Source organism: Neodiprion virginianus, chromosome 4 (assembly GCF_021901495.1).
Source record: "Neodiprion virginianus isolate iyNeoVirg1 chromosome 4, iyNeoVirg1.1, whole genome shotgun sequence".
NCBI classification, from domain to species: domain Eukaryota; kingdom Metazoa; phylum Arthropoda; class Insecta; order Hymenoptera; family Diprionidae; genus Neodiprion; species Neodiprion virginianus.
The window spans coordinates 28,356,746-28,384,173 of NC_060880.1; the positions used below are offsets into that span (position 1 = coordinate 28,356,746).

The 27,428-nt window shown below is 43.6% G+C and overlaps 1 protein-coding gene across 14 annotated transcripts in view; it reads left to right on the forward strand.

Annotated features, from left to right (window-relative positions):
• The window catches only part of LOC124303472 (diacylglycerol lipase-alpha), a 46,135-nt gene that overhangs the window by 14,194 nt on the left and 4,513 nt on the right, over positions 1–27,428 (forward strand). For 9 of the 14 annotated variants that reach the window (XM_046760691.1, XM_046760695.1, XM_046760693.1 and 6 more), the window contains 11 exons: positions 13,685–13,896; positions 17,682–17,783; positions 18,000–18,189; positions 18,361–18,445; positions 18,563–18,891; positions 19,286–19,481; positions 19,599–19,787; positions 20,001–20,291; positions 20,459–20,688; positions 21,051–21,074; positions 22,338–22,470. In XM_046760691.1, the coding sequence (XP_046616647.1) occupies positions 13,685–13,896; positions 17,682–17,783; positions 18,000–18,189; positions 18,361–18,445; positions 18,563–18,891; positions 19,286–19,481; positions 19,599–19,787; positions 20,001–20,291; positions 20,459–20,688; positions 21,051–21,074; positions 22,338–22,470 (1,981 nt within the window). Of the gene's footprint in view, positions 1–13,684; positions 13,897–17,681; positions 17,784–17,999; positions 18,190–18,360; positions 18,446–18,562; positions 18,892–19,285; positions 19,482–19,598; positions 19,788–20,000; positions 20,292–20,458; positions 20,689–21,050; positions 21,075–22,337; positions 22,471–25,476; positions 25,707–27,428 lie in introns of all 14 variants that reach the window. The other 5 variants (XM_046760701.1, XM_046760704.1, XM_046760702.1 and 2 more) reach the window with 4 other exon arrangements.

Below are 27,428 nucleotides of genomic sequence, written 5' to 3' on the forward strand. Positions count from 1 at the left end.
AACCGGGTACGCATAACTTTCTTGTCCACGCGTCGTCACGAGGATCATCAGTATTCATCAGTGTTTCATCGCGTCAATTTCAAAAGCTGTTGACTCACGTTTTGGAACAGGAAAAATCCCTGCCGTTTCTACTCCGCCTTATTTTTCCTCAGTTCAATTATAGGCACTAGCGGCGACCTTTACACGTACAATCCGTCTCTCGGATGGTCCGTTTTTTACGATGCGATCTTTAACGCGCTCGTTTTACGCTCGGATCGTTCGACGGCTGCCCGGTTACGAGAGCCGATGGAATTTGAGCTTTCACGTGCCCGTATTGACCTGGTGGATAATGCACGCGTCGCAGAGTGTCCGTTGTCTCCGTGGCCGTCGAGTCTCCCCCGATTTCGGGTGTTTACAGTGCCGATGAGAAGCTCCGCGCGCGATTAACGGATAACCGCTTTCAGCCTCGGTTATAACGCTCCCCCGTTTACTCGGCGACGACGAGAGCCTCCAAGATATTCTTCTCCTGATCTCCAAAGTGACTTGACGGGGATTTCGTACAGCCGAGGGTGCGGAAAGCGGTCGTGCGGGCTCGTCGTGTAATCAGGCAAATAAATAATCCAACGGCCCAGAATTACTCGCACCCCCGGGGTACTTCGGTGGGGAAGGTGCAGGGTATACGTATACGTATAGCTATATATTTATACGTCCGGCGGATACTCCGCCAGGACGACGAAATTCAGGGGCATGTACTCGGGGTGATTACGATCGTCAATCTTGCGGGTCCCCCGCGAAGAATTGAGGCGCACGGAGGAGACAAACTTGGAGCTGGATATAATCAGCCGGGTAGAATCAATTCGGCCCTCGCTAATTTTTTACTCCCAATTCTTCTCTCTCTCTCCGGCTTCGCTCTGCGTGCCTACAGCGGACGATCATTTGGTGCGCGGGGTATTGTTCGGACCGAAAACTCGAGCCGACCCCGCGAGCTTTCGGCGCTTTTGGACCGGGGGCTGCATCGCGACAAAGCCGCCACCCCTGCAGGCACTGGATACGTCATCAACAGTTGAACGTTCAAGTGCCCCTCGCACCCTCGGAGCGGCTCGATGCAAATGGTTACCCAGATTACCCCCGCCTCGTTTTGCCGTTTCACCCACTCGCTAGGCTTCTATTTTCGTGAACTTGGGGGAGGCTGCAGTGCAAAAGCTAGGGTGCCGCCATGCCGCAGCCAGCCCTTCGTTATATGGTAAACGAGCCTTTGTCTAAAAGGGAGATTTTGCGCGATGGTTTCACCCCATGGGTTTTACCGTACGCGTAGTCTTCACTTGGTAATATTCTTCGGGAATACTTTTGTCGTAAGTAGGTATGGACGTACATGTATAACAGGCCTCGCCCATAGTGCCGGTGATGTTATGAAGAATATGTAGGCTTTTAGCGACAAACTGACGTGGAACGTCATTACGCACGAGAGATACGATCCGGTTCCCCAGACAAACGGTAAATTCAATATCTTCTCGCCTAGCGTGCAGCCACGTTGCGTTAGGCTTGCCAATGCTGTCGTTAAGGGCACGCCTGATTGAATATAATTTTTTTTTTTACAACAAACATGAAGCTTCGACTAACGATAATATCTACCAATTCGTTGCGTTCAATACATTCCTATAAATATTACTCCGAGTATGAAACCCGATGAACTCTTTTTTGCAAAATTTATTCCCTCACAATTTTGCCTCATTATTACACTAAACTTAAGTTTCTAGCGCGTTAAGGGGAATTCGTTGTAGTAAACTTGAAGATTAGCAATATTCTTGGAAACTTGGCTCGACCCTGCATCCCTTCAGAGTTGAATTTTGGAAGGTTGCAGCCAGCAGCTCCGGCGATCGTGGCGAACGCGGAAAACTTTCATTCATGCCCGAAACGCAGGCGCAATTAAGCGGGCCGCTGTTCAACCTACAAAATGGGTTTTCCGTTGACGAGAACACCGGGCGTCCTGCACCTTCATTCACGAGAGAGAGACCCGGCTGCGTGACATCATTGATACTGCACCCTCCGCTCTGGGCCACACATTCAGCATTCTCTTCATAAACTGCCCTTTTCGCTTCTACATCTCTTTTTCTCTGCGTTGATGTAGGCACATTCATCCGGCCTCGAGGCTTCCCGAACCCCGAAAGCGTCGATCGAGCGCTCATTCAGGATATCTACTCAGACTTCCAGACGAGGTCTGACGACGGGTTACGTTTCACCCCGATACGCCTCTCCTCCTGTCACAGCGCCTTATTCACCGCAGGGACGATGTCACTCATTGTCAGCTCATTCGGGGTCAACCCGCCTGCACCAGCAGACGCTCACCTTTTAACATTCGAGTGTCATTGACTCTCTCCGTTGTCACGTCGTGAAGTCTTTCTTTCACTTCGGCATTGTGTCTGGGCGCCGTGTTCACCTCTCGGTTTGTACCCACACTGGATTTCCCCGAGACTTGTCTATTCACCGCGAAACGTCCCTTATACTTTGTTGCCGCGATGCCGGGACACTCGAATGTCCTTCAAAACTTGTTCACCATAGTTGTTCGAATCTCTCGAGTTTTCTCGAGTTTCTTCCCGGCTATAGGCGAGCTTCTACTTCAGCCCTTACGTCGCAAATTCAGCTATCGTAATCTGTCGCAAATTTTTTACCGCTCTCATTACAAGAGGAAACAAAGGCGTCCGCACAGCTGGCTAAGTTCCTCAAGTGTGGCCGTCAGCGTTTACATGTGGTATTGCGGCTTTTTTTTTAATATTGCTTCAACGTGTTCTGGAAGTGAAAATAAATCTGCAATTTTATATGGAATTTTCGTGCTTTTTCTTGCGGTTTTTGTTGTTTGAACAGCTGCGTGAAAACATTTGAAGTTAATCATGTCAGTCGCGCAAATGAGATTAATTAAAACATTAACTGTGATATATGTGTAATACCTATAAACGTTTTTATTCATTATATATCAATCGAAAAAGTCAGAGACGTATAGCTCGGCGTAGATTTATAAAAATTTCAGTATAGCGGGTACCAGAATAAATACTTAAATCCAACTAATTTTCAGTAAAATTGAACTGTATATTATAGCGATACGTATGGCCGTAACTGCATAATTATGCCGGTTCCGAAGCTCGCGTCTTTGGCTCTGTTACAAAGAGTACCAAGTTTTCTCCCTCGAAGATTTTGCCTCGGCAGCGAGGCCGAAGACAACTCGGCAACGATTTTCCACCTCGAAATCCAAACGTTTCTACATGCAATTCACCCTAATATTCACCCTAGCTCAGAGTAAGACTTGTTGTTCGTACTCGTCGGCGTCTCATGAGAGTTTCATGGAGTATTCTTCCTGAATAAGTCAAGCATCTTTTGCTCACGTGATTCTATTCACATACCCAGGCGAATTCGGGGATAGGGAGGTTGCGCTATATGTATACCTGTGATACAGCTCATGAATACTGGAGTGAATGATTTTGGTTCGGGAGGTTTCGAGAGATCCATACCTACACCCGCACCCTGCGACTTTCGCTCCCCTTTCGGGAATACGAATCCATAAATTTTTGGTCCTCCGGTTCGGAGCAGGAGCCATTTCTCTTGCAGCGGTCTGATTGATGGTCTATGAGGATCGGGGCAATCGGTTGAGAGAGGAATATTTTATAATTTACGCGGCACTGCGAAACCTCAGTAATAACCGCATTGCGTAATCGATAATGAATTTCTGCTGCAACAAGCGAATACGTAAAAATTTCCTCGCAATACAGAATTTGCCAAACGATTAATTACTCTACAATTTGTTACATCGTCACTGTTGGGTAACGGGATTGTTGATCATTCGTAACCGTAATTTGTACGCGTGTTAGTGCACCGCTCGCGTTTTATCCAGAGGATCGAGCGATTGGCGTGAAAAGTGATGTGCAAGCCACTAACTCGAAGTGATCGATAACAGCAACGTTTGTCTCCATTCAGCCGTGTAAAATCTAATTTCGGATGTGTGTGCAGAATATTGGAAAAATTACGGAGTTGGCAAATTGATGTTAAATTCTGTAAACTCATCGTTTAGCAAGGACGCGCTGTTTCGAAATTTGAATAGGTACACGAATGACAAGCGATCGCAGCTCGAGATCCAGCCGATCGTAATCAGAGGTTGCGGATCTTGTACGTGCGGAATGTTTAATTAAATTACGCCCCGCACGGACGGAAAATAATTACTTACACAACGTCGGAGCTACTGCAGCACATTTCTAGGGCTGCTCGGAATAAGCCAGCCAGATTCAAGCTGATAGTCGATTCAAAAACAGCCCCATTCGAAACTATAACGTGGACTCGGTGACGAAGCTAGGTCCTTCCTCAATGAATGAAAAAAATACGTTTTTACGTATGATTTAATCTATTCCGAGCACGCGCTCATCGGCTCATAAATACGCGCTACGTCTCGCCGCTGCAATGGATACAGATTACACGGCATCGTGTCTCTTCCGAAATTCCCCCGTTTACATGATTGTACTGATCACGAGGGACCAGGCCTGACGTTGATGTAGAGGAATGCAGACGCAACGGGTGTGCGGCTGATACCGGTGTAGAAGAAAGGGCCCGTTATCCGAGCCATTTGTTACCCTGTCGATACGAGGCAATTGGGGCTCAAGGGCTGGTCTTTTTCTTGTCATTCTCAACGGGCACTGTAGCTTGATTAAAATATGGCAACGATAGCCTTGAACCATGTGAACTCGCGTTGGAAGAAACGTTAAAAATGAAAAGTGAAATTTCGACCGTGCGAATATTGGAGAAACAGCAAACTGAATGAAAATTTGCATAATCTCACGATCTACGGATGATACGTGCAGCTGTTGTACGATTTGGAGGTTTCAAATGTTCAGACTCTGATAAACGAGATTAAATTTTCTCCTTGTAATACATTTTTCGCATACACTGTGACGTGAATTTTCAATGAAAAGCTTCTCCCCGGAGAAGGAGGGATATATATTTGAGAGAAGAAAGAGCAGGCGGGGAAGAGGATGACGAAAGAGTATTGAGAATACAGGGAATTACTCACACGGAAAGACGTATCCTCGTCGTTCTTAAAATTTCAATATTCCGTGAAACTTCATCTCCGAAATTCGCCTCTTTTGAACTCAGACCCGCCGCCGACCTTCCGATTGTGACCTTTGGGACTTTCATCTTCCCCGTACGGATGTATTTTTTCATTAGGGTCTCGCGAGGGAAAGGTTCGCTCGAGAAGTGGATAGGGTAGGTATGGACGGAAGACGAATGCTTGCAATTCCCGCCAGCCAGCGTCGTAACAAATAAAACTAAAACTTGATTATCGTTCAGGGATCTTGTGGCTCTCTCAAGTTCTCTTAACTTCTCTTGGGTCACGCTGAAGGAACGATTTCGTAGATAATATGGGGCAATACTGACCGGCAGGTTTTATCCTTGACTTGACTTATTACGTACATAATATATTTTTTTCCTTCTTAGCCAGAGGCTAAAGGGAATTACCACCGGTCGATCTTCAAGCCCACACGACTGTCCTAGAAAGATGTCCTACTTGATTTCACCCGCTCGACTCTTTTATGTTCGCCATTTCGTGGATTGCCTATTAAGTGATAACCGCGTATATATGTATATAATATATCTGCCTTATACTCGTAACTCGGAACGTTTAAGGTTACCTCTCAAAATCAGATCTTTTATGCACAGAAAAACAAGATTCAGACTCTTTCGTTGTTGTGTTTATTAATAGCTCCTTTCGAAGCGAATTAAGTCGATTAAATTGTGCCGCATGAATCCTCGCAGTTCGAACCTTGACGAAAAATCTGCGGCAGCTTAAGCGCGAAGGTATTTAGCCGAAATGCCTTGGACCAGTTAAGTTTAGGGATGACGGTGAGCGCATTCCTGGAAAACAAGAACGCGAACGGAATCAGGTATCGCATGCCGTTCGCCCTCCCTTCAAAATCGATTCAGATCCGAGTGCCTTCGGAGCTTATGACGAGCTTTTTCGGTATTTAAGGTGTGCGGGCGTATATCGTAAAATCAGATCTTGGCCTCCATAAATTTCTCACAGGGAGTTGAGCAATCTTGCAGCTCCCTCAATCGGCACCCCAAGTCCGCACCGTGTATTTACCGGGCTTCACGATACCCGGTGTGAAAGTAGCCGATAGCCAATAACCAGAAATGGATATGCTCTAACCCTTCGCCAGCTTTCCTCCCCCTCTTCTTTTCTCCATCCGAACCCCGTATTATTCTCAAGCCGAGGATAGAGTGAAGTCATTTACTCGACCCAGAGATTTCGGGACGCGGAGGACAAATCTCTCCGATGATGAAACCGGGTTCTCTTATCCTGCACCCAACTCCGAGACAGGACTTCGATGAACGTTCCGCCAGACTTTACATTATACCTATACATTGCATTCCTTGCCAGTTTGCGGAAATTGTGCTCCTTGGCGGCGTCACTTGCGTGTAAAATCGTCGTGGTAATCTTGCGAAAGTGTGAGTTGCGACGATTGGATTCAGGCTACGATCCTTTGTCTTTCACGAAATGTATATTTCAACCATTCGGTGAAAATTTATAGCTCGCCGTTTTTCTTAAACGCATGCACAAAGCGTTCCCGCTCTTTTCACCTTTGTCCAGTTTCGGCATCTCGCACACACCGCCTGAAGGATAAGAAAGCCTCGTCCTTAAACCTTCGCAAAGGTCAGAGGTTACGAAATTTAATACTTCCCTGTCCTCGCGGTTCTCTGCCTTTCTAATTCTTTGTTCAATGCCATTTGTCACTCGCACGTCGACGGTTTTCATTCTCGTTTCGATACGAAATCTCTGTGAAAATTCATTTATCTTTCACTCTCACTTTTCACTCGTTCTTGCATAATAGATTTGTTTTTGAATTTTCCGGGCGAAGGATCCAGACCGACCGAGTAAGTCGTCGCTGACTTAACTATATCTAGATAATCCTTTTGCTGCTTTGTTTACCTCTCTCTCTTTCTCTACAAAGCTCTAGGTGTAATCTGCTCATTGCTTGTACTCGAAACGAGACACGAATTTTTCACGCGACCTGAATCCACCCTAAAAAAAATCGACAACTTAATCTACTTCTTCATCCCCTGTAACTTCTTCACGGAAATTCTCTCTCATCCCATGACCTCTTATTTTCAACCGAGTTGCGTAAGATGGCTTCTCCGTCTTCCCCCTCCGAGTCGACCTCTTCCGACGTCCAAAAGTTCTCATAATTATATTTCCTCCACTGCCTGTTCTCTCTCTCTCTCTCTCTATCTCTTTCCCATTAGAGAGAACTTTCTAAGAAAGATTCCTCGATGTAGTAAAATCTTGGCAAGTATCTGCACACTCTCAACTCGTATTATACATATAACAGTCAGAAACACCGCAGAGTATCGACATTTACCGAATCACGTAAACGAGAAAAGGATCATTACGTGACTTGATTTCAATTTAATTTCCAAATTCCTCGATTACTTGCAATCTTTCTCTCGCAATCGTATTCAACTCAATCGGTTCATCGGCAAACATATTCAATCAAGCGGTTTCCCTTCGCTCCTTCGCAACGGTATTGCGGCGCATTTTCCGCGCAGGGGTCGCTATAGTCACGATTAGCCGGGAAAGGAGGAAAAGGAGGCGAGAGTAGGCACAGTCAGGCAGGCCGCATGGAAGGACGTCAGGCGTCGGGCGTCGCGACGCCTGGGTGGGTTGTCGCACCGTGACTATACCGCCGCCGTTACCCCGGTGTAAGGCAAATCGATAGCCGCTACGCAACCCCAGCCTTCGCATCGCATCCCTTCGCGTTGCCGTCTCTCTCGACGACTCGTCGGCTCCCCGGTTTCCCCGCTTCCCCCCGCTACCCCCGCATCCTCGCCTCTGCTTCCTATTCCTCCGATCCGACCCCGTAGTGCAATCCACTCCGCTCCAAGCCACCCCTCGCACGCAATCCCCACCTGGTTTCAGGGCAACATCCGTGAGACCGCGTGAACGGCATGCTTCCGATTTTCCTCGAACACCTGTGGACCTGTTTGCATCGCACTGTCTCTCTACGGGCTTGTTATACCGCACCGTACTTTGCTGCACGCATTGCGAAGCATCTGATGCACGGCTCGATTCTTTAATAGTCGTATGATTGGAGGAAATTGTTGAACAGTGCATTTTATTGGATTCGATGTATTGTATTCGTTCGTTTAGGTGTTCATTTATATTCATTCGATTAAACCCAATGGTGAGTAACAGCTCATCGGTGATAGGATCGTTTGGCTTGGGTGATACATGGAGAACATAAAATTAGTTAGACGCTAACGTGGCACAAAAAGAGAGACAAACGAAAAAGGGAAACAACAAAATAGCAGCTTGCGAAGTAATGTATACTCGACCATTGCAGACCTCTTTTTATTTCGTCTTTGTCCGAAAGGGTACGGTTTCAGTTGCTGAAATATGATCGTCTGTGGCGTATATAGCGAATGCTTGTGCGATTGCGCTCAGCGAAATAGTCGTAAATTAGGCTGCGTCACTTATTTTTGGTTTCTCGATTTTGCCGAAAAACCACGAGATTTGCGCTACTGACATAATTATTTTATTACGCACAGCAATTTTGGCAATATCATGAATAATGTCACAGGTGTGTGATTATTTTAATAATGCAGGGTATTTGATGTCTTTGAAAACACGGCGTATATCTCAGGTACAATGGTATGGTTATTGTCAAATCGAAGAAATTATTTAATTATTACTTATCGTACTGTAAAAGAAGCTATCCAATTTCCGTTTGTTTTATCTTAAAAATTAATTTTCACATACTACTGGCACATGTTTGTATATTATCAACCGTGTACCTATTTCTCTTAAATGGTAGATACCTGCGAAATGAAGCAATTAAAATTAGAATAAGAAGATAATTAAGTGTAAAAAATTGTGATTGCATCAAATAGCACTTAGCATGAAGCTTCCACGTGCTTTTAATGGCACTTTTATGGGTACAACAGCATTTAGACAAATATACTCACAATTCTTTTATACAGTGATCGATTCGTACGCCTCGTGTGAAGCCCGACTTGTACAAGCTTGTACGTGTATAGCTAGAGCTTTCGCCTTTAGTTTCCATTATCAACCTTTCAGGCTTTTCGCAACTCTTGAGATTTAAACTTTTACCAAGTTATACAACTGTATTCCCCCTTATTCTTAAGTACGACAATTTTTTTGTTTAATTTTTTTCGTGACTTTTCATGCTCATGGCTACATCTACTCGCTGCCCGAGTTTTCGATCCACTTACATCTTCTTATTCAAAGTAAGTAATCTTGTAATCGGTTTTGCGACCTCTTTATCGACGTCGATGACGATTGATAAGTCTAACTCTGCAACTCTTGGTATAACGAGAAGCAGAGCTCTCTTCTTATCGCTTTTCTATTTTTCTTTGCTTGATTGTTCTTCCCCGCACACTCTGGTCTATCCCAAGTACTTTGCTGTTCCGCAGATACTGCAAAGTTTGATACACATAAACGATCCGTCAAATACATCGCACAGTGTCGATTTGTTTTACACTGCACTGCGGGAACAGCGAATTAAATATCCGGAGCCACTCGCGTCGATAGTTTATCTCGCAGTAACAAATTGTCGGAACAAAAATCATACGAATCTGAGAATGGAAACACATATAAATTTACACCTTCAATTCGATAGGTAACACTGCTGTGGAATTATTTTCGGTATATCGTGTGTCGAATGTTTTGACGAGGGTCAGAAATTTTGTGTTTCATTTCTATTCACATTCCTTTATCCTATTTTTCGAACATAAAAATTCTAAGGTAAACGGAAAACGTGCCTCTGCACGTATGAATATCAAGCAGATGAAGACTAGTATCGTTAGAAAAATCACAGGTGAGGGTTATTGGAACGAAGTCGTATTCTGCAGGTAAAGAATGGTGAAAAATACGCGGTTTCAAACCTTGTCTTCAAAGCTTTTTGCGAAAAGCACATTACGACGAATTACAAGGTATAAAGCGACGTAGAAAAAATTTATTTCGTGCTGATCAGACAAACTTTTTCCGAGTGCAGGTAATAAAACGTGCATTTTGGCGATGCTTGCAAAGTTTGCAAAATTTGAATCTGTTTCGTCGTCCTATATTACAGTATAATGCAGAATTGAGTAGAAGTGTTCCTCGGAGCTTACAAGGATTCATCACCAAAGTATCTTCCAAGGCCGAAGCTCCCGGCTCATAAATTTACTTTTGGTCTACCGCACCGCCATTTCGGGTAGTACATGGGTCTTCCCCGAAGGATAGAATTCGGAGCGAGTACCGGGATGAGTGCGGCGGTTCTTCCAGAAAGGGGGGGTAGGCTTCGGCAAATTGATTTTAACGAGTTGGAACTTGGGAGTTGCGAGGCATTTTCTGCAATAATTTCGCTCACCTTTACGGTTAGTTTAGCTCAATTTATCAAACGCGAGCTGTCAAACGAACGAGCCTTTGCTCGTGGTCGCGTTATAGTCACCTTTATATTCCGGGGACAAAACGACTATGACGAACGGACAATGGGCTTGCAGGGATGAAACGGAGGGACAGGGGGCGAATTCTGTCCCATATAAAACCGCACTTTTGCCAGAGACACGTTCTTCGATACACCGCGGGTACGTGACAAGATGGTAGTTTTGTCAACTAGGCGAATGCGGTGCGAAATTATATCGCCTGGAACGTTCCTGCGTTCCATTTTCCTTCGGTTTGCAGGAAGCGCTATAATATGATGTAGGTATAATATTATAGGTATATATAGGTGAGTGTTCCAGTTACATACACACGACGGTCGTGGAATCGTGCATCGCGTAACGGTCTCCGCAAATGGCGAAATGTTGCGAGGGTTCTGTGCGCGGCCCCGATTTGTCAAAATACGCAATGTGTTGAGTGGTAATTTGACAAGCTGCGAGCTAGCGGCGCGTGTACGGCATTCAACGGTCCGTTGTCAACGCAGGTATATAATTTAGCGGGAGAGCGGAAAGTTGGGCAAACACGTCGGCTGGGAAATTTTTTTACTCACAATCAGAGTCGGTTGAATCAAAATCTAATTTGGTAAAAGGGAGAGAAAAAAAAATCGGCCAAGCGTAGAGTAGAACTCGCGCTCTAAGGGTTCTGCACGAACTTAATTACTTTTTTTTTGCATGATATAACTACGAATTGACTATTTTTGAACTTTTTCTTTTACTAGTGCTGTGAGACCTTGCCTCTCTCCAAATTTCATGATTATGGGTCAATGGGGAGTACCTTATAGGTTTTGATGAGTGATTTTTCGATTATCGAAATATTTGATATTGATGGCCGTATCTTTTGATTGAGTTAACTTAGAAGCTTGAATTTTTTACATCTCCAAGAGATCGTAGACCTTAGTATCTGATATTAATTTCAACTCGATATTTTTACTCGTTCCTGGGAAAAAGGGCCCTGACAGATAGACAGACAGACAGACGGATGGACGGATCTACAACAAAGTGATCCTATAAGGGATCCGTTTTTTCTTTTTGAGGTACGGAACCTTAAATTAGTAGAAGAATTTCGCGAGGAAGTGGGATTTCAAAAATAAACTGCTCCATTATCTTCAGCCCTTAAGGTTCAAGTGAATCCTTGGCTAACTAAGAATGGTTCAACAAAAATTTAAGAGCCTGCTGGGAAAATGGTCGGGAACTAAATAGCTCTTGAAGTAAAGAGCCCGACTGTACTGCGGGGGAACGAAAGTTCGTGAAGGCAATTTGTGACCACTTGTATATAAGGTATTTTTGGTCTCAACAGAATTGGTTTACCTACCCACTTGTGATACATATTTGTCATTGTTAACCAGTCGGAACTGTTGAGTAGATGAAAATAAACTACTTATTCAGTTTTCCGAAGAGGGGACTTTACGAGGGGCCAAACCGTCAATTTTTTATTTTCCCGCTGCGACTTTATAGTTATATAATATTTACGTAAACATAACTCTCAAATGAAATCCAAACATGCCGATTATTCAAAGTTTCTGCTACCTTGTTGACCTTTAATGTTTCAAAACCCGTTCACCACGATTTCTAGTTTCAAACTTTGCATCATGGACTTCTATTTAATCGCCCTCACTCAAACTCGTTATTTGCTCGTTGTATATGATACGAAAATTGCTTGATTTTTCGTATACCTTCGACCAGGTGCCGACATTTGCAGGGTAAAAATTTGCAGCTGGTTGAAAAATCGACCTTGTGGAACGACGCGAAGTCGATCTTTCTTGCTTCTTTTATTTAAGCAAAGCTGCATCAATTACGAAACGAATAATGCAGGGTTTGGATTGTTTCAAATTCACCTATGACGTACAAGGAACGTACATGCTTGTACAAGTTATCGGGAGAAGATCTACTTTAAGCGAATTCAGTGCTGCTACACGGCTGGCCTCACAACGGGAATGTCGTAAATGTCGCTGTCGGAGGTCTCACGCACGATCGAGCAGAACTCGCGACAAAATTTGTAGAACATGCCCTACTGGATATTCGATAAGCCGTAGACTCCGAGACCTTGTGTGTCGGAAGCTAGTCGACTAGATTGATTCCGCCAGCGTGCCTCGGTACGAGACAACGAAGAAAAGCTCGATAATTCTTGCTGCGGCAAAATGTAAATTTCAAATAAGAAATGGAGGCTGATTCTTGTTTGGAAATTTTTTGCTTCAGGAATTAAATGCCGAACCGATCGATATTTTATTTATAGAATTTTGTATAGAATATTGTGTTCTACTTCTGATCATCACCAATTTTATTTATTTACTCCTCTGTAAACAAAAGTGTTGGGCAACTCCGCCAACGCGATTTGATTTTCTTTTCAAGACACGCCGATCACGCTTGATTGTTCGAATAAAAGTTTATCGTTCGCAGACAATCAACGTAAACAATCTTTGTGGCATACGCATCCTGTACAATTTTATTAATTTCTTGTTAATAAATTTTTCCCCGGATTGATCCGATTAACCGCCACTGCAGCTGAAGAAAATGTGACTGTAAGAAACCAATTTCATCCCGAGATTCATTTGATAATCATCCGAGCGATTCTCTTATTCTATTCGGCCAAAGTGTTTTCCGCAATTTCATCATACTTCTGATACGACACTAAATTCTGCCGTCGTTTTTCCTCTTGAGAAGGAAATTCCGTATTTCAAGGGGTGCGGCAGCTGCGCGTTCTATCCGCGCATCAGAGTTACCGATACCATATTACTTTATACCAGGACATTCTGAAAGGTGTGTGTGTGTGTGTGTGTGTGTGTGTATATATATATATATACAGGAGGACGGAGGATATATATATATATATAGACAATCCGTCGTGACGAACGTTGAAACGTTGGCATCGAATTTGCCAGCATCCGTGAACACGGAGTGTGGTCAGACTCTACATGCTCTGCGGTATAATTTGTGGTCTACACTCTGCATGCAGGCGTATTAACGAGTGTCCGGACCTTGACAACCCTCTAGAACTCACTCTAATGGTTGAGTGACTTGGGTGAATTTGATGTAGCATCGTTCTTTCTTCATACAGGAACACGCGGAATTGGATTATTTTTCCTTTCTTCTTCTTCCTTTTCTTCTTCTGACAAATGGACCGATAAAATTGCAAGTTTTTTTGAGGAAACAAAACTTTTTTTACTCGATTGAACATTGCCGTTGTAAAAAAAAGAAGCAAGATCAACTCTTATCCCCTTTTGCCTTCCTGCAGGGTCATCGTGCTGAGCGTCCTCCTGGGGGTCCTGGAATGGGACCGCAACGTGAGCTGCGTACGGCTCCTGTGGGAATACGTCCTCGGATATATGGTGATCCTCGTCATCTCGATCGTCGTGGAGCTGTCAATCTCCGTCCTCGCGATGAGAGGGAGCATCTTGGACACCGCCCCGAGAGCGCCGATGCAGTACTATCTCTACTTTCGCCTGTGTAAGTCTCGCTCTTCGTGGTTCGTCGTGTAAGGACACGCGACGTAATGTAGTTGAAAGAAATGCCTTCGAGGAGCTTTTCATCCGTTTCTCGTCCTCCGCGAGTCCGTGCCCTTTGTTGCGCACAATCGCTCCGTGAACCTTGGGTAACGCAGTTATTATGCCCACCTGCACCTCCCCCGCAAATCGGATTATCCATTAAACCCTAAATGACAAAGTGACATTAGCTGACATTTCGCGGATCGATCGGCTCCTTATGTGTCGGAGCTGAAGCGAGTAATCCGCCCTTAATTAATCGTACTACACTGCCGTTCCATTTTCAACGAACCACTGCCGTTTTCATTTAGAATGTCTCAAAAAACGGTAGCGGATGAAAGATCAGTTTCACAGATCAAAGTTACCGAATATAACGAGTTAGTCTTTGAGGTTTTCTCTTTTCACGATGCGGAGCACGGTGAAACACGACAAGACAAATAACCGTTTAATTTGATTTCCCGTTGTCCGGGCTGCTCGAATCGATCAGCGTATAGTGCTTCTAAATATTCGCTTCGTTTGTTCATTTCAGACTATCGGATTTCCTCTTGGCCAAGGGCCAGCACTGTAAAAACCGTCGTGGTAGGTAGATGCGATCTTACAGCACAGCTATGGCATATCGACCATGTAACTTGGAAAATTGATCGATTCGAAATTTCGAAAGCACAGAAGCTTGGAAACGACGCAAATGCTTCAATCGTCACTGTATACATATAGCTACGCCAGCTGTATTGCCACGTTACAGGTGATTTTCAGATCGATCGTTAATAATGCACACGAGGGTGATTATAACTAAATGAAGAGAGTTTCAAAATTGGAATCCGGCCGCTGTCTTACACCGGTGATCCTTGGGATTTCGTTTGTCTTACACCCCCGAAAAGTTAACGAAGAGCTTAGGGTTAAGTCCGTCCCCTTCCCCCGACAGTTTTCCCGATTTTCCGGAAGCGAGGGACGAATATTAATAAGAGAGTCTGTCCGCGCTGACTTCTTGGGAGATCTCGACCCCTTCGCCCTCCGACCCTTGTCAGCCTTTGCTGCTCCTTGGCAGGCCCACCGAGTCCTTGCAAATCCTTAGCTCCCTAACCGTCCCATTGCAAACGAGGCTCGTCGCCGGGCACGGAGCGTCCGAAATCATCGCTCCTTCTCGACACGATTCGGTTCAACGCACATCTCCGTTTTTCGCGAACGAAATTTCACCGTGTCGGCAACGATGTGAAGCAATTAAGAGCTTGGCTGATTTTCGTAATGAAATATTACGCTTTTTACTATACACAGGGATTGTATAAATTGTGTAACATCGTTTTTACGAGGGAGATCGTGTGCGTCGAGGCTGCATGTTGAACGTGAAATCGATATTTTTATAAAAAAGCTTTACTGTGTCACGCGTATAAATTCTCTCGCAAAAATTCATCCCCCTAGTTACTCACTGGATCGCGAAGAAGAAGGTTTTTTTACGACGCGTTTCACGATGGGGTGTAAAAAACGGTAGATATTATTTCGCTACGAAAAAATACGGATCGAGCACCATGCCAGGCTGGATAGATCTGATCAGCAAGTTTTTATTAGTTCTACTTTACTGTTGACCCGATCCTCACTCTGCAAAGACGCAATTCTGATTCTTTCCACATATTTTTTTCACAGTTTTTCTTTTTCATTTTCTCACCGAAATTCCCATGCATCTTACCTCATATCTTCATACACCCAATTTTTTGTCCTTACTTCACCCCAATGCTTGAAATCCAACGTCGAAAGATAATGTATTCTGGAGACCGAAGCACGCTCGCTCTTTGCGTGATGTAGATTGAAACTCTGATTGTATAATATGAATAACGTGCGGGAGAAAACTGTTTTGCTTCCGGGAAGTTTCTGTGAAACGATTTTGGGAAGTAATATGCGTCCCAAGAATACCCGTAACTTGGATTCGGAAACCACGTTATTGTCATTTGGTCTACACTGAAAGTGCAGCAGTAAAGTTTACCACCTCGCTTAAATTTTCAGGCCTGATACGTTACCCGGTCGTTACGGCCTTTCAGGTCAGGAGGTCGAACCTCCGTGATCCATAAATCTATCATCGATTCAATCATTGCAATATTTTTCGAATTCGAAGGTGCGAATGCAGTTGTCTGAACGACGACGTGCAGAGTGCCAATTTAAATCAGGGCAGAGTAAATGCCGAGCAAAGAATGGACGAGCGAATCGCATCCAGGAAAAAAATTTAGAGAGGGGTATGTATCGTGTATAGGGATGGGAAAGAGCAGCAACAGCAACAGCAGCAGAATACAGAGAGAGAGAGAGAGAAACAAGAACTTAGGGCTTCCACCGGAAAACGGTGTATGAAATTTTCCGAATTTTCATGTGTTTGCTATTCGGGTCTCCATGAAATGTTCCTCTCTCTTTCATTCATTCATATCGCCGATATTTCCCTGGCATCCGCATACCTTGGGGACTTTATCTCGATTTGGCACGGATTTTTTTCTTCTTCTTATTTTTCACCGCGCCATTCGAGTCCGTTTGTGAGCTAATATTCGGTTCGTCGAGCGCAGTAAATGTCTGATGCAATTGCGGAAAATTGTCTCATCGTCGGCTACGTCGCACTACGTCGATCTCTCAATAACGTAATAGCATTATGAATGTTTTACGGATGAAAGTTCGGCCTCGACTGATCCGCGAACGAAAGGTCGTTGAGTCTGCAAACTCGCTCACTAGTCGCAAGGTCGTTCAAAATACTATGAAAGCTTTGAAATTCGCCCTGAGGTTCGAGTGAGAGAAAGAGGGAGAAAGAGGGAGAAAGAGAGGGAGATAGAGAGAGAGAGAGAGAGAGAGAGGGATTGTCACGGGGCCTGCAGTGAACCGTGACAGATCTGTACGGTCGGAAAGGCGTCGAAATCGATTTATCGAGTCGGGTTTTGGCCCCAGCCTGCAGTTCCTCACACGCGCGGCGATATTCGCTTTCTTCGTCAACGGCTCTCTTATATAACGACTTTTTTTTGCGTTCGGCATTTTCCCCTTGCCGGAGCTTTGCAGTGCTAATTCACGCGATGCTCGAATCGCGTTGTTATCTTTCCGATCACGCGTTTCGATTGCTCTCCCCATTCTCAGCTCCATCCATTCTCCGGTGGTTTACTCCCGTTGCAAAAGTCTGGGGATCCGACCCCTCGAGCCCTCCAACACACCGAAGTTGTACCAGACTTTTTTGCTATCCATTCGTCCACCGACAGTTAGCCCTTTGCTTTCGCCGCAAAAACGGACCGCTCGAGACGCGGTGAGCTCGTTCCTTCTTGATTAAAAGGTTCCTAGACCCGTTATACGACCGAAACAATGGAACGGCGAAAGATAATCTGCATCTAGATATATATTTATATATATATATATATACACACCGGTGCGATTAAATCTGAGCGAGGTCTGTTGTTCCCTAACTGACAACACGCGTTCATTCGCCTTCTCGTGTATACTCCGCAGATCGCGGTAAATACAGAATCAAAGGTTTACGGCACAGGAACAATGCCACCCTGCATACCCGAAGCCTATCGTGATTACAATATCATGGAAAGGGTAGCTCGCCTTTAGGTATCGTGTATCAGTTGTCTCCGGTGCGGGGTTTTCCGTTCGTTTTATAAAGCTTCGAAGATCGTGCCGATTAAATTGAACGAGGTAGTTAATATTAAAGCGTAATTCGTGTACAGTTTCTAGAATCGTTCAGCTTCCTCTTAAATTACCCACATATACGTATTAATGTTTCATAATTTACAGTGGTGATGATCGTCGAGATGGGATGGCTCTGCGCCGGTATCGCGTGGCTGGTTAAACACTACAGTACCTGCCCGATTGACCAGGCGAAGGGTTTTATTTTGGGTGAGTTAATATAATTGAAACGCCGCGGGCCTTCAAAATCTCGTTAAAAAGAAAAAAAGCAAAGCATCAAAAAAAAAAAAAATAATTAAAAAAAAGAACAAAACGGAAAATTTTCAGCGGCTTTCAATGTCGGGTCAATTATTGAAAACTTTCTCCGCGGCTAACTACCCTCGATTGAAATCAACTGCTAATCGAATTGTGATTGAATGCGATCAGGACTCGTGATTTCGAATTGGTGCGTGTTGGCCTCTGTGCTGGTCACGGTGTGGTGCACGTTTGACGCTGCCGGCCGATCCTGGGTCAAAATGAAGAAATACCAGCGGAGTATGCGGGAAGCGGAAACGCGGGGTGGTGGCAGGCTACACTACAAGCGCAGCGGAAGTAGAAACAGGAATTGGAGACAGCGGTAATAACGCGGCTATACGGCATATTCGGATTTACAGATCCGCATTACCGTGCAGCTTTTCAAATCTGTCTTGATTAGAAATACCGTGACTTAATTTAATTAATTTCCCGTTCTCTCTGTTCTTTTCTTTTTTTTTTGTTCTTTTCTTTTCTTTTCTTTTGATAAGTGCAGAAAAGTGATACGAGCTTATCAGGATAGTTGGGACAACAGATGCAGGCTACTTTTCTGCTGCATGGGAAACTCGGACAGGAACAGGGTGAGTTGCGGGCCGGGTTTACTGTGCTTTTGAGATTGTTTCAGAACGTATTTGGATGTTCGCTTCTGAGGCCTATAAAACGTGATGCATCTATAAACGTATATTTCTCATGCGCAGAATTCGTTCGCGGACATCGCCCGACTGTTGAGTGATTTCTTCAGGGACCTGGACGTTGTACCGTCGGATGTTGTCGCTGGATTAGTACTGCTGAGGAAGTTTCAGAAGATCGAGAGGGAGCTGATAGTCAAGCAGAGGAAAAACGACACGTACGAATTTCTTTCCGGAGTACCAGTCACCCCGAGGACCAAATTCTTATCCTTGACCGAAGACGGTGATCTTGATCACTTTCAGGCCGCCATTCATTACATGCATTTCGCTCTTGCGGCCTACGGCTGGCCAATTTTCCTCATAACTCATTACACTGGGTTGTGTCAACTCTGCACCAGGTAAGACGAAGCGTAATTTTTATTGCGTGTCAATTCATACAGCACACAAATCTTTCCGAATAACCGTGTGGTTTTGTATGGGTGAAAAATAGAAATTAAACTGGAACGAAACGTGAAAAATAGCGACCTTGATATTTGTTTGATTTTTTGCCGACAGTTAGAATTATCGTGACAACTCGATCGTGAAATTTGTTCGAAGATGTTTCGAGGCTCTGTAACAATTGTAAGAAAAACTCAGCAATTTCAACTACTTCTGAAATAGAAAGAATTGTGAAATTTTACACCTAAAGCATTTTGCACGCTGGCCTCGTGTCTGCAAGGTGTTCAACCCTGAGGCAGAACTTGAGGATTAGAAAAAGAAAGCCTCGTGAGTGTGGTTATTCTCATTTCCCAGATTGAGGTGCGGCTGTTTCCCGTGCAGAAGAAACGATGACGAGGCGACAGTCGTCGACGACAATTGCTGCCAGTGTAATTATGCGGCACTTAGACGAATGGTGGAAGTTGGCGAGGTGGAAGTCGTCTACGCGACTTACCACGTCGACGTTGGAGAAACGCCGTTCTTCGTCGCTCTGGATTACACTAGGAAAAAGGTACGAAGACACCGGAATGCGAAACGTGTTCCGTTTTAGTATCGTTCCGCCATTGGAACAGACACTGTTCGTATTACCTGGAAAAACTCGTTCTGACAATGGCCGATCCATATCCAGGTGGTGGTTAGTATACGTGGTACTCTCAGCATGAAGGACGTGATAACCGACTTGAACGCCGAGGCGGAAGTACTGCCGTTATCACCGCCCAGGGAAGACTGGCTGGGACACAAAGGGATGGTGCAAGCGGCCGAGTATATCCGAAAGAAGCTGCGGGAGCAAGGAATCATCGCCAGAGCGTTGGCCAAAGTCAGTTATTTTCACAAACCGTTCAACGATTTTACTTTACATCACATGCTTCTCATTCCGACATATCCAGGCTGTAAAAGTGCAGACACGTTGGAAGTAACGCCTGCAGAGCCGGTGGAATTAGCGGGCTTTAATTATCGCGACGTAAAAGGACTGATGAAATTTCTCCGCGTCTTCCAGGTGATAAAGTTCATAATTTTCTCACTCCCGCAGGATCCGACAAGAGGTACGCATCAGTTCGGGTTGACGTTAGTCGGGCATTCGTTGGGTGCTGGCACCGCAGCGATTCTCGCAATTTTATTGAGGCAGGAATATCAGGATCTCTTATGTTTCTCTTTCGCTCCGCCCGGCGGTCTTCTGAGCATGCCTGCCCAGCAGTATACCCAGGAATTTATCACGTCCGTCGTTGTCGGTAAGGACGTCGTTCCAAGAATAGGACTCAGACAAATGGAAAGCCTTCGTGCGGACCTCATTAACGCCATCAAAAGGAGCGTTGACCCGAAGGTAGAGACCCGCAATTAAACAGCCCTCCGACCCTTTGTCTTTGCCAAAATTTCTACCGTACGGCAGACGTGAGAGAGAATCTCGCGTCTTCCAACTTTTCGACGTCGCAGTTCCTGCGGCTTCCATGTACTGTGAATTCGCGTTCACTTCTGTCGTTCTTCTCTCAGTGGAAAACGATCGCATGCTCGGTGATGTGCTGCGGATGCGGTTCGACTCCGACTTCAGCTGCGAACCTTGAGGCTGGCGGCTGCATCAGCGAGTACCAAAGAGACAAGGACCAGGCAAGATCTCAGACGGTAGTTCCGAGCGACTCGAGGATCGCGCTGACGCTTCACAGACCGCTGTATCCTCCAGGAAGGATAATTCACGTGGTGCGACATCATACTAACAAGAACGAGTGAGTCTGCGGCTTCTACTTCGCGCGACGAATTGTATCGTATACAGGAGAAAGAAAAATTTATACTTGTCGGGAAAAATTTTCGTGCTGGAGGCGGCTTGTTCTTTACTTGACTTGGAAAAGTTTTGGATTGAAAGTGTGTTTCCGTTGTTCGCGGAGAAAAGTTGATTGCTTGAGAAACTTTAGATGAGAATTGGCTTCCCCTGGAATTCTGCAAATTTCTTTCGAATGCTGAATTCACGCTTTCGATGCAAACTTACTCTTCTCATGTTTGGATAAAAATGCATAGAAATAATAAGAAACAAAGACACGCTAGCATGTTGATACTAACGCCAATTAACCTGACACGTTTTTATTTATAGGCAAAAGTATGAGTCCCGTTGGAGGTATGTTTATCACGATTAAGTATACTACATTATCATACTGTTCCAGGAAATATATTCTAGGTATTATGCATCTTGGGGAGACTCGCAGCATGCAACCATGGGTCTTATCACTGTTAGTTATATTTATTCACACGTGTCGTACCCATGTACTGCAACGTTTTCCTCTATAATATTTTCAACCTACGTCCCCCATCCGTGTTTGCCTTCAACCCCATCTATACGAAGTATTGTACTAGTCCTCAAAGGCCATTATACGATGAGTTACGCGGAAGACTAGGAACCCTTGAAACTTGCAAGTTTTCAATTTCAATCACCTCCGTCTTTCAAATACCCTATTGTTAATATCGTTTGGCGTCGGTATCAAAGCGAAGAATTTCAACAGTTGAACAACCGCTAACTTATGCGGTCTTCATATCGCATCGTTGGAGTATTGCTCACACGATCCGTACGTTAAGCTCTGAGATGATCCAAATGCCTTTTGAACTGGCTTCTGCGAGTAGCACACGCACATTTTCTGGAACCGTTCGCTCGAAAAGCGTACGGAATTCAACACGAGTCCAATAACTAGATTCGTGTATGGAAATCGTCAGAATAATCTCAGGTGATTCTCATTTTTTTTCCTTTCTTACTACTGTTATTAGCATAATTTATTTGAAGAGAAATTCTTTTTCCTCTGACTTGAAGTTCTTCACCGATTTCCATAAACGGTCGTATATCACAACTGCAGTAACCATGAAAACCTAACAATTTGCATAGAGAATAACCGTAGAACTTTTTTTTAAAAAGGCTAACGAATCCGAAGTTAAAATGTATACGAAGCTTGTTAAAAATTCAGCAACGTCGTTAATTTTTCATACACACGTGTACACAAATGTAGATTTACTCACGGTCGGAGTATTAACATTACTGAAATGCAGCGTACATAAAACGTCTCCAAGGATTCCTGGTCCCCCGTAAATAGCGATTTATTTATTATTCCCAACACTGCATGATGGAGTAATGAGTCCGTATAGGTTGGTACAATTGAAATGTATCGTGTGTTCGTTTTAAATCTGTAATCTTGATTGAATCTTACCTACACCACCTTTGCATAGCTTCTTACAGTGACATGGCGTGGAAGTCTCTCTATTCTAATTCCGTCGTCCGATTATCACGCCTCGTTCTATCCATCCCAACACCGTGTTGTCCGATAAACCTTTCACCCGAACCCGCGACGATAATTCTTTCGTACCGATGATCATGCTCTCCGTTTTAAAATTACAGGCAATTCCTGAGGAAGCGTGAGCCCGTCTATCAGGCCCTCTGGGCTGGGCCCTGCGACTTTGACGAGGTCCTGATCAGTCCGGTTATGATCCAGGACCACATGCCGGACACGATGTTGAACGCCTTGAACAAGGTAAGCCTAGAGAGAAACGGTTTTTCCGTCGTCGTTACCGGTCAGCCGAGCAGAAGGTCGGTCAGTGGAAGTCCATCGGTGAAGCCAGGGTTCTACGAGCCCCTCGAGAATAGCATTGACGCTCGGGATCTCGCCGGGAAAGTTATTCATAAAGACGCGGATCCGTCGCCTTCCAATATCTCAGGGGATAGCCCGACATTTGGCGAACCGGAATATCCCCGGATTTCCGTAGATCTCATTAACGCTTCCGAAGACGTTCCGCGTTCCAATCGCATAGCGATCATTGCCGATGTTGAGATAGTTTGATCATGTCATAGTTTCTGACAAATTCGAGGTTCCCTCGTCTTCGGTATATTCGTTTTTTCTTCTCCCTTACAGTTAGAAACGTTCATTTTTATTTTTAGACAACATTGTTTCAACATTTGCATATGTATCATCGCTACACCAACGGAACAGAATTAATTTAACGCGTAATTTGTAATTTGTCACAGAATATTATATCAATATACGATTGTAGCGAATGATCGATAAATTTACCTTTACGATTTACCGATCTGCTGAAGTGCTGCATCGTTTAAGATGCGCGGAATTAGTTCCTGGCTGTTGTGTGTAGTTAGTTTTTTTTTTTTTTGAGGGGCGGGGGAGGGGCATTACACGTACAAAGGATATGCATTACATATGTTACACCGAGCTCCGAGTATTAAAGATGATCCACTACAAAAGTATTCGAATTACACGCGAGTGCTTTAAGTACATATACTGACCGCATAATTACCTATACTCTGCACAGTATAATTACACAATATGATCCAAGGATTTGTTAGGTGAATTTTATTTCCAATTTTGACTCTGACTCGTACTGTGATTGTTCTATTATAATTATTACTATAATTTTGGTTTTCTTAAACTCTTACCGTCTTATGTTTATTGCCTTTATTATTGCTAAAATAAACTACTATTGCTTCGCCGGTATTAATGTACAATAGATATTAATAATTAGATAGATTTTTGACCACTTTTACGATAGTTCGTTCAGTTCATTTTACTGTTAACATTATTATATAGTACTAGTTTTATTGTCATTATTATTTGAATATTTATACTATTATCATTATTTTTATTATTATTTCACTTCTGGTTCGAATACAATGTCATGTAACGTACTAAACTCAGATAGTACCGGTTACCACATACCTATAACAATATGCATGACATCAGCGGAAAGTGAAACACTGCATGACGAGTAAATTTTACTATATTGTATACTATACTTTAAGATTGGATTATAGGCTCAAGTTTTTATTTATTACGCCATGTACCCATCAATGGAGAAAAATGTAAGTTCTTGTGGGTTTTAAAAGTTGTAGTATCCAGTTAATTGCATTTATCATCGAGATATATATGATATACAGATCGCAGACTGATATAACATGTCGTATGCATTTGAATTTACACCTAACCGTGATATTCATGAAAGTAATACTTGAAGCAAGAAACAAATAAATTTCATCGGTATGTATTGCTCGTTAATACGTTATATATACTTATGTAACTATAATTTATGTTATTGTACATGTTGTTTTTGTTTAATTTATCAATTTAAGAAAAAAAGCAAGAAGACCACTTTTTATTTCATCAACTGTACTGTGTGCCTCTAAAATTACATGATACTTCTGGCAGGTTTTTGTAAAAATTTTGTTTCTCCTAACCCATTGTTTGTTTATTTATCACATATCTTATCACCTCGGTGGGGAATATTTTCCTTCAACATCCGTGAAAATACCGTCGATGAATTTGAATAGTACAATTTTGTCATTTTGTTTTGAGTTGTTTAATTTTATCAAGAGTTTGTCCATCGCGCTGGCACTGTAAAAAATGACCTTATAATTTTTTTTCTTTAACTGTCATACAAAATTTTCCCGATCAATTTTCAGCATGCCTATCAGAGAAAACGCGCTCAGTAGCTAACAGTAAGCATCGGTACAGTGTCGTCTAGACCCTACATGACCTTACACGCTTGATCTGTGTACACAACTGGGAAATAAATTGATCGGCAATATAGCTTCAGGTTATAGTTTAGCAAAAAAATGATTGATTTTCAGGTAAGATTTTTACAAGAAAATTTCAGGCTTATCTCATACCCCAGAAACATGCGTGAGTGTGCGGGTTTTGAAAATAATTTCTAAAATAAGAAACAACGTCTGAAATAAAAGTTTCAGTATTAGAGTTGCGAGTTTGATATTTGTTCTGCTCACCGACGATACAGTTTTCTCTTTCGGTTGTCGTTTATAATACGGTCTATGAAAATGAAGGAGACGATCAATATCGTCCCGTTGAAAAGACTCGTGCGGTCTTTCACGCAAATAGTTTATACCCGGACCAACACCAGCTGTCCGGAACAACTGTGCGAAGTTTATCGCGGTTCTAAGGCTTCAAAACTCCGAACTTCCTTTCTTCTAATTTGGTCGAGCGATGGGGTTTAGACCACGATGTGTTATAGATCGAAATTATGCTTGGATGTGCGTAGCCATATTTTTGCCTAGTGATTTACCGTCTTGTTTATACCATGGTTATACGTAATCGCGACGTTGACAAGGAGAGGTCCCGCGATAAGACGAACCAATTAAACCAGTAATTTTTCAACGAACTCTTGTGTCGAAACCTAGAGACCCGTGTTTCAACGCTTTACTGAACGGGCATTCGTTAGCGAGTAGAGAAAGACATATGCATACATCGGAAACATGCTGTTGCGTTATTTTCCGAAAGCAATTTGACTACGAAACAGAAATTACCTACAACTTCGTAGCCCTTGGGTCAATTGTCTGTATATGTATCAAGTCTTGAACGGTCGTTCGGTTAAGGATGTGTATTTTTTTTCTTTAATTCAAATCGATACGTCCCATCGCGCGACCTCACTTTGCGAGCATGGAAACGCGCCTCTCGATCTTGCTCGCAAAATTACTCAGCCTGTTTATGTCCGTAAATAACGTACACGATGAACAAAAGGGAAATGTGGCTGAGGGTGTGTGGTGTGTGGATCAGGTGTCGGCGTGCACAGATCGGAGTGCCGAGATGATGGCTGCGAGGTCGTCGCCCCGTTTGCTCTGTACCGACAACACCCTGGGCGGCATCCAGCTCGAAACACGACAGCGTCCCGACGCCCGCAACGGAGACCGCGACGCCGGCAAAGGTGCCTCCGCCACTGCCACCACACCCTCCCTTCGCCACGATACAAGGTATTAATGAAATATTGGGTGGGCATGCTTCGTTAAGGTCAGTAGGGAGAAGGTTGTCACTAATAAATCTCGATCGCCGTATCATCGTCATTACCGATCCACGGATCGATTCACCCTCTCCGCCTTTGCTGCATTACGTATAACATACCTATGTGTGTATGCTGTAACGCGTGCCCAACGAATCAGCCTGACGAGTAATTGGCTGTGAAGAAGCGACGTCGGGCCGTTTGATACCACGAGAAAAAGTTCTTCGGCGTACCTGCTTGTCTTCCTAAGATCAGAAGACCGTCGTATATTCGACTGGATCCGCCTTTCCAGTCAGCCTGGAGTCAATCAGTTCGTAATTATTTAAATTTATGAACTAGTATCACCCCTTGTGTGCGGGACTTCTTATTCACTCGTCCTTTGTATCTGTAATATCAAAGCTTTCGCAGCTCTCATTTGCCACAGCTAAACTTCGCCACCTTTACCCTCATTCCTGTGCAAATTGTTGAGATTTGAGCGCAGAACGTTCGTGGTAATCTACAATCTTAAGTACGGTGATTATAACCGGTTGTGTGTAATCTAAAGCTCAATTATCGCATCACCCACGTCACGTACACAGTTCGCAAATCACTGCAAGTTTAATTTCCACAGATTTATTGTACGAAATCATTTAAATTATCATTTTTCAATTCATCATCAGCGCACCGCAGGCTTGTTACGTAATCATTCGTTACATTGCGTCACATACATATAGTTGCTTGGAGATGTTGGTTTCTTATTGACTAAATTATGCCGCGATCAGACCGGTCTCTTGATTATTCCTTGATTAAAATGATGCCGGAGATTTTTCAGCAGGCCATCGCAAGCGATTTTCTAGTCTTCAATTTTGTTTTTTAAACCATCTGAATTTTCCCAACCTGTAGCTAATAAATCCATTTCGTTTTATCTTGCTGCAGTTTTATATAACAGCAGCGTTTTGTCGGTCTGCGGGTCAGTTCGCCTTTTTTTGAGAAAAAATATTTTTTGATCGGCAAGGCCTTTCTGCCAAAATGTGCGACAACCTTGTCTCTACGTTGTTTTACTGGCGACTACGGAATATCGATTTTTATGCAGCTGGTTTTTCCCGCTGCATTTTGTCTTGTGATCGTAACCCAAGGTTTCTTAATTAATTGTATACAACATTGTACGCGGAATGAATTACCGTTGACAACAAATATTTTTATTTCTATCACGATTTGTTTATCAGTATTAGTCAATTGTGAGGCATGTAAAATACCGAATTTTATGAATTGCGTCAGGCGTGTTAGGTATCACAGTTTGGAATTGATATTCAGTTACTTGTTGGGCCTTTGCACGTGAAGATACCAATTATTGTACAGTAAACGGACAGAAATATGCACAAGAGTAACATGTTACACTGGAGAAAAAGTAACGAGTAGATACGTAAAGTTGTTCGCTGTCGATCAGGCATGGGAACGAGCATTGCGCCGTAGGAATTGAATGTTTATTATATTTAGTTTCTCTAATTTTTCGTTTCTCTTTTTTTGGTATTATTACCATGTCGCTGGTATCGTAGTAGCAGTAAATTCATATTTATTATACACGGCTTGTTGGCTTTATCGCTTTACATTACTTGGCACACTTATATTTTCGCTGCATGCAAAAATTCACCTACATATCATTCAGGCAGTCGACACTCACTGCAATTCATCGATCCTAATGTTTAATGACGAATGT